Raw genomic sequence first — 10,960 nt, 5'->3', positions numbered from 1 at the left:
GGCTACAGCAGTGCAAGATCAGAAACACAGTAGTGTTGGGAAAACAACGCTTTTACTAACAAACAAAATCTCATATGTTTATTTAATGAAATCACGTTCCACGTGTATATCGAGTAAATAATACCGAGCGTTTGCGTAAATGATGTTAGCCAGTTTATTCACATTAGGGTTAACAAACGTCTATTTCCTATCCACCACTCTTGCATTCGTGTCATGTGGTTTGACCAAAATCCCGGATTGGATCGCGGGGGTCACCTGAGAAAAATCACCACTCGACATATTCGTGGTTCGTTGTGCTGCTGATGTGACCAAGGAAATACTGCGTATATTTTGTGCACGTTATATGTTTTGAATTACACACGGACATGTTTTAAATCATGGCGAACACACAAGGTAAGTTTTTAAGTTTACTCATTTATTAAATGGCATTTCAACGCGTCATGTCATTCATAATGAAACTCACGAGGCTGTAATAGCAATAGGCCTAAGTTAGTTAGATCTTATTTTAACTTTAATTTCCAGTTTATCGCAATCATTTAGACTCTCTATTTGTTCTGTTTCTACCCCGTACCTGCGAAATACAAACCCTTTCAGAATACGTACACAACCATTCGTGTGTTCTTATATTTGGGTGTACCTAAAATATTTTATTGTTCCTTTATTTCAACCTGAACTACACTTTGTTTAAAATAAGCACTCCACTCCATATCTTATTAGCGGCAGCGCTAAAACGCTTGCGGATGAATACATGAAGATTGATAGCAAAGCAATACAGCGCGGTTCTGAAATCGAGGTTTCAAAGTAACATACGCTTCCAAATAAACCGACAAATAAACCCAGTGTTAACGTAGGAGCTATACGTTTGAAAAGAGCCACTAAGCGGCTCAACAGGTCTAAGACTCGTCTAGACAGAAGGGCGGGAGTGAAAAACATACGCAACAAAGCCGCGGAGTGAGCGCAATAACAACCGGTACCCCTTCCGTCTTCCTCCACAGCGGTCTCCATTTTAACTCCTCGCCCAGCCTGCACCTCACGTGTCCTGGACTGTCTTCCTCACATGACCCGTGTGTTTGTCCCCGTGATCAGCGCTTCCATCTCCAGTATTTCAAGTGTCGCTGAATATCGCATTTTAAAATCCGCTCGCCTTCATGGATATGCTCGATCAGAGCTTGGACACCTCGACGAGGTGAGAGCGCGTCCTTTATGCACGGCCGTCCTCAAGGCCCCAGTCAACCATTTTCTGCTCGGTTTTTATAGTAGGGCAGTTAGCAATCATCTTTTAAGTTTATTCTCTGACTTTTATTAAGTTTTGTGCTTGCCATTAATATAGTAAGTTAAACGTAAGATACGAATAGCATTAAGAAAACAACAGATCGCAGGCGTTTTAACATCGATGGTCGAAATATTTATATCACTATTAGCCATGTTGCTAATTTGGTGATTTTTGTCTATCCTTGGTTTTGAAAATAAAACAACATCTCCAAGCCGGTGTACCTTTCCTTTTAGCAACAGCCTTCAATATTAACATTTTCAGAAATCCAAAAGACGTTAAACTAATATTTCGAGTAGAAATGTCGTGTTTAGTAAGTTACTGTCGGAACAAAAGCTCTTCGGCAGTTTTAAGCATTAAATTCCCTTCAACTTGCAAACAACCCCCTGGTCTTTTCATTCAGAGGCTCTATATGTTTAGAGCTTTGTTTATTTAATCCCGTGTTGTTTATTTGGCTATATATTGATATCTACAGAAACCGTTGCTATTAGTATTTTTCAAAAACTGAACAGTTTTTAGTGATGAGAAGGGGGCGTTCACCAAGTTAAGGAGACAGATCATGATGATCTAGGTCAGATTTATATCTAGAACATCTTTCTCAAGCCATTTTGATTTTTTAATTGATTTCCTAATAGTTCAAACGCCTCGTTAATTAATTGCATCAAGACTGAATGTAGTAGTTATGTCCGAATCGTTCTTTGAGTCGGATCTTTTCAGTGAATCGGTTCGCGATTCTTTTCCGAAATCTGTCTGAGCTGTTCTTGAATGAAGAATTAAAAGGGAGTTTAATAGCAGTGTGACAAAAAAAACAAAAACAATTTTTACATTAAAACAATCATACCTAAATTTAAAACACATTTTAAGAGAAACGTACATTTTATTATTTATTATAAATGCCAATTATATTCAGGGACTGAAACTGTTATTGTAAACAACATTGTTATTTTTGAACCATTTAGCAGAAATGACTGTCAAATTTCTGCCTAAAGCCTATATGATCTTTAGAGCTTCCTTTAAGTAGTTTCATAAGATGACCCAGAACATGCTCTTTCTCTATGCAGTCACGACAAACAGGAAACTGAGGAGGTTGTTCATCTGCAGGAGGGTAAGTAAAACATGCAGCTCTGAATGATGTGTACATGCAGTGAATGATGCATATCAATATACCGCTGTTGGTTTGTGGTGCATTTCTCAGGAGAGGGGGTGGGGGCGGAGGAGCAGGCAGCGGTTACCATAGCGAGTGTACAGCAAGCAGCAGCTTTTGCAGACCACAATGTTCAATACCAGTTCCGGACAGAGAACGCTGGTGGACAGGTCAGTGCGACTTTTGACCTTTCCAGGGTTCAAACTGGGGTCACTCTAATAAAACATGATCTGGAGTACTGTGTCTCAGTCTCGGCTCTCATGACAATGCTTTTATGTCTGTATAATGCCTCTTATGTCTGCGAGTGTCATTTTAGTATTATATATTATTATTATTATACTGTTGAATTTAGTATTGTTTATTACTATTAAATAATAATTAGGTAACGCTTTATTTTAAGGTGTCCTTATTACACGTTTACTTACTATTATAATAACAGTAAGTTATACATAATTACATGCAAGTAACCTTTAGCCAAATCCTAGCCCTAATCATATAGTAAGAACATATAGTTAATTAATATTCCTCAGTTCTTAAATGTGTAATTACACTGTAACAAAGGCACCTTCAAAATAAACTGTAACCTAAAATAATTGTTATTACTAATATTACTGTGTCAGTTAACAAAATAGATTTTTAATACATTTTTTATAGTTAACAAAAACAACACTGCTGTATAAACCAACAGCAGTTTATAGCTCTATTACAAGAAATTAAAACAGCCCGTGTTTACTTTCATAATGCACATTCCTGGTGTTATTCTGAAAGATTCATCACTGCGTATTATTCCAAAAGAAAAAATATTTTTATTCATATTCTTTGAAACTGCTTTCCCTTTTTGCTGACATCACCTGGGCAGTTCAGGCTATTGGATGATGCTCAGCAATAGCCAAATAGCCATATAGGCATTATTTTAGCAGATTTATATTCTAGTATGTAATGTCCACTGTTTATTATAATTTCATTCCTGATAGATAAAATCAAGTCCAATCCTGCTTTTTTCTTTACTGTTGAATATACAGTTTGATTCAGAAATGTCAAACTACGAAAGTATGTTTCAAATGGGAATTCATATATGCTTTAATGCATTTGTGTTATTTAAATCCACATAATTAAATTATGCAACTTAAAGATACAAAACATTTTTACAAAGTTCACCTTTGAGTTCTGTGCTGATACAGGTGACGTATCGCGTGGTCCAGGTAACAGAGGACCATTTGGAAGCAGCAGGAGATGGAGCGGCAGTCAGTGTAGTGTCCACAGCCGCCTTCGCGGGCGCACAACAAGCAGTAGCACAGGTGTGTATGGAGTAGACTGGACGGAAGCATGGAGAAAATAAAAAAAATAATGCAGTGTCAACTTTGCCTAGTACATGTCTCTCATATTTCTATATCTGTCTCCCAATAGGCTGTCATCCAGAACCCTTTCAGTAATGGAGGCAGTCCAGTGGGGGAAACAGTGGGGGGAGAGGCACGCTTCGCCTACTTCCCAGCAGCAACTGTCAATGATGGTACAGCTGTCTCAGTGCAGGCCACGTCTGATCCGACCCTCACACAGGCTGGAGGTCAGTCTCACATGCTAAAGTCCAAAAACAGTGTTTGCCATTGATGCTGAACATGTTTTACTGCTTTACATGTTTTGCTGGTTTACATGTAAGTAAGCTGTATTTAGAAGAATACTATGTGAGGTGTGCTGGTAAATTTTAGCCTTATATCCTTGAGTACTCTAAAAGGTCAGTGCATAGTTTCTATGACTGTACCACTTGTCCTATGGCTGCACGAGATGAGAACGTTTTTTATCATTTCTTTGGTCAGAAATGTTTCAGAATTTGCAATATCATCCTACCCACCGTAGGATGCACTTAAATCTGCCATAAAAATCTGCTTTTCTGTAACATATTACACGTTCTTTAATCCAACGGAACGCAGATTAAAGTGTTTACATGCCGAGAGAAATATAAATATTTGTCAATTGGTTTATAACGTTTTGTTGATAAACGAAAATGGTTTAACACGGATGACGACACATGTGTTGATGACAGTTGCTGCAGGTGCAAGTTCATTTATATTGTTTTTTTCAAACATTTCCTCCTTTTTTCTATTTTTATACCCTAGGTCAGTTTTACGTGATGATGAGTCCACCAGATGTTTTACAGACTGGAACACCACGGATCATCGCCCCTCGTACACACACATACTCTACGTAAGTATGATCATGGGTCAACATCCCTCACTTTTCCCAGTCTGCACAGCCCAATCCACCCTTTGATCCCAGTGCTATGTACTTAATGATTTGATCCCTTCACGTCCCCTCAAATTACTTTCAGTTTGCAGAACAACAAGTGGAATTTCAACTCAAATCCTGATTAATTTTCCTGCAATATGCCTCAAATTGAGAGTGTGGCATTCATTTAAAAATGCAATGATTTCACATAAATATGCAAAGTATTGTCCAATCAAGTGCAGTCAGAAAAACAACCGAAAACATTTGTCCCACTTGCCTGCCATCCCCAGAGACCTTGGTGAACGTGAGACTCTTCAACACAGCAGATCAGACTGGTGAGGAAGACCTTTTACATCCCCACCCCCTTTCAGCTGCCAGCCTGTGTTTCTCTAGATACTGCCACTGTTGAGCAGCTGGCTTTTTAAAAAAAATTATTCACCCAAAAATGAAAATTTGCTGAAAATGTACTTGCCCTCAGGTCATCCAAGATACAGATGAGTTTGTTTCTTCTTCTCTGAGCAATTTACATTACTTGCTCACCAATGGATCCTCTGCAGTGAATGGGTGCCGTAAGAATGAGTCCAAACAGCTGATAAAAATATTACAATCTACACAACTGCAGTCCATCAATTAACATCTTGTGGATTATTGTGATATTTTTATCAGCTGTTTGGACTCTCATTCTGACGGCACCCATTCACTGCAGAGGATCTATTGGTGAGCAAATGATGTAATGCTAAATTTCTTAAAATCTGTTCCAATAAAGAAACAAACTCATCAACATCTTTGATGGCTTGAGAGTGATTTAAATTTTCTGCAAATTTTCATTTTTGGGTGAACTATTCCTTTAATTCAGTACTGGATAAATACTATAGCGGTGTTTGCTGGTGTTTGAGTTTTCCTCATGTTCGGAAGACATCAGTTGAATCAATTCTAGCCTCTAAAAACCAAAATGAGGAAAAATCAAAGGGTTACATGTTTCTTTTAGGCTAACCTATTTGTCCAGATTTAAGCAAATCTTTGGGTACAATCGAATTGACCTGACTAACATTTGTGACTCAATAATAAACTGTTATATCAGTTAACTGGCTGAAGAAATGTTTGTTTTCAAATAGTCTTCAGCTGTGTTGTGTCGTGCAGATTCATTTGGTGTTTTTGGTAGTTTAATGCAGCAGTAGAACAAGCTAACACAAGTCTCCTCTTTTTCTTTTCTCTCTCTTACTTGTGCAGGAAGATTGATGGCCCCCGGGCGCCTCGCGATGAGAGAAGGAGAGCACAGCACAATGAAGGTGAACTAATACATGTCTTTTTAGAGCTCAGAGTATGTACAGTTTCAGTGAAAGCAAGAACATCTGTACAAAACAGTGTTTTGATCAACTTCACATATCTGTGAACTTTTTATTATTATTATTATTATTATTGCATTTCAGTCAACATGAAACTAAACTAGAAAAATGTAGAACTGGAACATTGTCCATCAGGAATTGTTTTGAATTGTAATGTGAAGTTACGATATAAATGGTGGAAGTTATTACACATTAATAAAACATTGTAAAGACAGATTTTTTTCATTGAAAGTAACACACACCGATAACTCATTCACAAACCAGGAGCATGCATTAGGAAGAGAAAATGGGGTCAATTTGGATTTCATATTGGCTTTGAGTAATTCAGTGTATAGAACAGAAGTAGCTCAGTTTGAACTGTTGCTAAATGGATTTATTGTTTACAGTGGAAAGGAGAAGAAGAGACAAAATTAACAACTGGATTGTTACACTGTCTAAAATCATCCCAGACTGCAATATGGACAATACCAAAACAGGAGCAGTAAGTAACTTACATAGAGCCAGATCTTCTGTTCTTGGAGCTGTTTTACCTCTTTACACCTGCTAATGTTTAATGAACTGATTGTCCTCCTCTCTAGAGTAAAGGAGGCATCCTGTCTAAAGCATGCGACTACATTAGAGAACTCCGACAGACTAACCAGAGGTTGCAGGAGAGCTACAAGGAGGTGGAGAGAATACAAGTGGACAATGAGCTTCTAAGACAACAGGTATTTGTTGGTGGGAGTTGTTTATGTAGGATGTGCAATGGGGCCTCAGTCAGATTACTAGTGTATATATATTTTGTATGCTATTTTAATTGTATTTTTAACGGTGTAGTTAAATTTTAACAATCAAAAAGGATCTTTAATAAAAAGGAGCATTTATAAAACTATAAAATTATAATTGAATAATTTATTAAAATGTAACAATAGTTTATGAATAGTGTTTTATTTTTCCAGAAATTCTGTTTCAGTTTTTCTAGGTTCTAATTTTGTTTGTTTGATTGGTTGGTTGGTTATTTGTTTTTGGTCAAAAACAGTAGAATTCTTACATCTTTAACAATTTAACCAATCTTTTAAAATGTAATCAAATTTTGGCAAATGAAGTGCTGCAAAATAGGTTAAAGAGGTTTACAGTTTCAATTAAAGCATGGATGACAAATTGTGATATTATGTGATATCCTCAAAAAATGCCTCAAGTAATGTATCCTAAGTGGTAAATAAAATAAATTAAATCCTAAGTGGTAAATTTATGAGATCTTTGGTGTTTTACTGACCAACTCCGATTGGGCACGTGGTAATATTTTGAATGTCCATTGTCGTGCAGATTGAAGACCTGAAGAATGACAATGCACTGCTCAGAGCTCAACTACAACAGCATGGCCTGGAAATCAGTGAAACTACATCACAGTGACAAAAAAACAAAACAATCTCATGAATAAACAGTCTCAAGTGGAGAAATAACCCCTCAATGACACACTTGCTCACAACTCATCACAGACTTAAGATGTGCTGCAACTCAAGTAGGGTATGATAAACAGACACATCCTTCTGACAAGTGACTCTGACCGTTGTGAAAATAATATTTGCTGTACAAGCACATTTTTTTGTTCTTCTTCACTTTTGTGAGAACTCAACCTGGACTCGATATGGAATAATCCTCTTCTTCCAGAAATATCCCGCTTGCCACACATCTTTGTCTTTAATCTCGGATTTGTGAACCAGTTCTATGCCTGCTCATGCCTAATGCTCATATTTTGTTCTGTTTGAAACGTTTTGTGGATTTTATTTTTGCTACATCGTGCAAATGTTACTACTGTCTCTAACATGACAGAAGGTCTTTTCGAGGGTTCTGGGGTATTGTATTTATTAGCTTTCAAGAAATTGCGCAGCAGCAGGTATGCAAAACCTTGGCTAATGTTTTGAATTTGATTTTAGTTTTTCTGTCCTGCAGTCTTTCCATTTATCAGACTTTTGTGAAATGCGTTCATCTGGCTGATCAGAGACTTGACATTGTGGCACATCAAGACTAATTTACAGTATAAATTTAGCTTCGAGTGTAAATGAAAGTGCATAGAGTATGTTTTCATTTAAAATGGAGACTTATGATATCTAAAACTGCATTATCTATAAATTTCAGTTTTCAGAGTCCATTATATTTAATGCACTGTGAGTTTAGAGAAGGATGAACGAGTAGCTCAGGGTTTTGAGGTGCAGGAAAATAGCCGAGGCTCTGGAACTCCCCACTAACCTTGTAACCCTGCACTTTTTGCCCTTTGGCTTTAACATACTAGAAACATGTACTGTGTATATATATCATGTATTTCAACCAGTTGTTCTTGCGTCATGAATTAATTCAAAGAAATGTACTTTATAAGCCCTATTTCCCAGGCTTGTTTATCTGCAGCAAATAAAATGGAAGATGCACAATCGAAACAAATAGAATTGCTACTGCTAGTAGTGTTCTGACTTATTTTGTTGTAGCTTATCTTCCATCTTATTTTGTAACAGTCCTGATTTGGGTTAAGACATCGATCAACAACAACATTTTAAACAATAAAATTAGAGATGAGCTTTAAAAATGATCAAACGCCATTCAGTTGTAAGAGTATGAGCATTAATATCTGACGGCAATGAGAGTTATTGTTAATGAGCTATGCATAAGGAAACCAAACAGTTCAAAAGCGAACAGATTTATTTTCTTAAGCCTTTTTGATAGTTTTAGTGTTTACCAATTTATTTCCTATGTTTTAAGGCCAGTAGACCTTAGTCAGGGTATCAGCATATTTAATCTTTGACTGGAATGAAAATGATGCTGTGATGATAGTACGGTGAGTTCAATAGATTGTACTGTTGTTTAACAACATATTATTATTATTCCTATAACCTATTATTCATCTGACAAAACTTCTTTCTGAAAAAAAAGAAATTCAGTAGACGACAAACTCCTTAAAACAATTTTGAAAGTTGTGAATATTATATGATTATGACTTTTATACAGTGCCGTTATAAAGACTAAGTCGATCACAGCATTGTCTTTATTCATGTTAAATTCAGTATGGGGTCTAGCTTGATTAGGGTCTCTTCAGGCCTGTGTTTTTCCCTTCCTAGTCAGATGGGCTTTTTGCAAAGCTTGAATAATATAATGCTGGGTTACAAAAATATTACTTTCGACTAGCACCCATCTCCACCTGTCTCTGGTTTTGGTTAAAAAAAAAAAAGCGTCAGATTTTAAACAGCCTTAAGTTAAACCTCAAACCAGTGGTTTTCAAACCTGTCCTACAAGCACCCCTGCCCTGCACGTTTTGTATGTCTCCCTGATCAGACACACCCAATTCAGGTCTTGCAGTCTACTAATGAGCTGATGAGATGAATCAGGTGTGTCTGAATAGGGAGACATACAAAATGTGCAGGGCAGGGGTGCTTGTAGGACAGGTTTGAAAACCACTGCCTCAAGCAATCAGTGATCATAGCAAACCAAGTGTTAAACCAGTGAAGCATCGATACAGGTTTCAAAACTTCCACATAGCAATACAGAGAGTGCACCGATGACTCTGTCCTCTTCACAGTATAAATGCTGTACTTGAATGACTGTTGATTTGCAGAGTCAAGAACTGTAGTCTAATGCAGTGGTCCTCAGTTCCAGTCCTGGGGACCCTGTGTTCTGCATATTTGCACGTCTCCCTTATTTAACACACCTGATTGAGATAATCAGCTTGTTAGGGGAGAGAGCCATGAACTGAACTAACGAGCTGATGATCTCAATCAGGTGTGTTAAGGGAGACATGCAGAATGTGCAGAACAGGGGGTCCCAGGACTGGAATTGAGAACCACTGGTCTAATGCACTGCTGCTTTTAAATCAAAGCTTAGAAAGAATATTTTTATTCATGTCTGGTTGAATTGCATAGCACTATTACCACTGGTTTGATATCTATAAGCTATACAACGCAGTTGCTTTGTTTATACCTGATGACTGTTGATGTTTATGTATGTACTTATATAAAAGGCAAACCCAGAGTTACAATGTTTTTTTTGTTTTGTTTTTGTTTTTACTTTGAAAGAAACGAAAGTGCTGAAATAAATGTACATTCCAGTGCAGTTACCACTCCCATACAATCACATGAAAAGACATACAGAGTATACGTTGACAGCCTTATTTTGTTTCACTGGTTCTCACTGCTAAATCTTCTAGAGGACATCTGATCACACAGGCAGATCTCATAGAGTTGCTCTATTTATTGTAAAATTTAATAAGCATCCGTCTAAAATTCTATGAAGTATAGATCTAGCTGTGCTTGAACAATAGAAATAAAAATAAACAAACTGCATGCACTGGGCTATACAGACAGGGCACATTCCTGTTCTGCTCAGAAAGTTTCATTTCTCAAGAAAGAGCAGCATAAATGGGGCGTCTTATTTTTAAAGCAGGGTTTCATTCCAACATTTCTTTGTATCACAAAGTTTCGTTTGTAGACAACGGAGATCTAGTCAAACTCCCTTTCTGTTCAGGAAGGGATCATGACTATATAAGACTAAAATGACATGCAAAGCCACACAGGCAGAAAACAAAGGACTGGGTAAGAGTACTGTTAGTGTTCGAGTAGCAGATTTTTAATGATAAAGCACCGATTTCATGATGAAGCTATATGGAAAATGTTTTGTAGCCTAAATAATTGTATCATGCGAGTTCACGGCAGCTTTTGTGAATACCGTAATTTAACATTAATAATATTAATCAAATCCTTTTTTTCCATTAGGACAATGTGTGGCATGATGATGTATCTGTTTGGGGGAAAAAATATATATAAATGGCATTATCAAAAGGTGTTCCACTTCATCTGTATTTATCTTTTACTTTATATCCTTAATTTTTATACAATGTCCTACTACTTATTATATTTCGTATTTAATGTTTAGGGGTGTAACGGTAGGCTACTCGGAAAATGTTCTTTTGTGTTTCAGCATGTGTTATTTTAACTGCCTGTGCGGAATTTAATT

The 10,960-nt window shown here is 37.0% G+C and overlaps 1 protein-coding gene across 3 annotated transcripts; it reads left to right on the top strand.

The window, feature by feature from the left end:
- Positions 1-732: 732 nt before the first annotated feature.
- Positions 733-9,988, top strand: usf2 (upstream transcription factor 2, c-fos interacting). Of its 3 annotated transcripts, XR_013785505.1 has the most exons (12): positions 733-1,186; positions 2,332-2,375; positions 2,466-2,584; positions 3,596-3,712; positions 3,822-3,978; positions 4,529-4,616; positions 4,928-4,972; positions 5,868-5,926; positions 6,370-6,464; positions 6,562-6,690; positions 7,289-9,222; positions 9,380-9,982. XR_013785505.1 is itself a non-coding variant. In XM_079441404.1 (11 exons), exons 1-11 carry the CDS (start codon positions 1,149-1,151, stop codon positions 7,373-7,375), a joined length of 978 nt encoding a protein of 325 aa, XP_079297530.1. In that variant the 5' UTR covers positions 733-1,148; the 3' UTR covers positions 7,376-9,988. The 3 variants fall into 3 exon arrangements, 2 of the variants coding, with proteins under 2 accessions (XP_079297530.1, XP_079297531.1); XM_079441404.1 differs by having other exon boundaries at positions 7,289-9,988; XM_079441405.1 differs by lacking the exons at positions 4,928-4,972; positions 9,380-9,982 and having other exon boundaries at positions 743-1,186; positions 7,289-9,170.
- The last annotated feature ends 972 nt before the right edge of the window (positions 9,989-10,960 follow it).

This window comes from Barbus barbus, assembly GCF_936440315.1.
Source record: "Barbus barbus genome assembly, chromosome: 19".
Classification (NCBI taxonomy): domain Eukaryota; kingdom Metazoa; phylum Chordata; class Actinopteri; order Cypriniformes; family Cyprinidae; genus Barbus; species Barbus barbus.
Note: the sequence above shows the minus strand (reverse complement) of the source record. Positions and strands in the feature narration are given on the sequence as shown.

What these genes read in the sequence shown, in the direction of transcription:
- usf2 (XM_079441404.1), top strand. Translation starts at nt 1,149, where the DNA reads ATGGATATGCTCGATCAGAGCTTGGACACCTCGACGAG. An exon ending in CAGAGAACGCTGGTGGACAG is followed by an intron (nt 2,585 to 3,595) that starts GTCAGTGCGACT and finishes GTGCTGATACAG; the next exon opens with GTGACGTATCGCGTGGTCCA. An exon ending in GACCCTCACACAGGCTGGAG is followed by an intron (nt 3,979 to 4,528) that starts GTCAGTCTCACA and finishes TTTATACCCTAG; the next exon opens with GTCAGTTTTACGTGATGATG.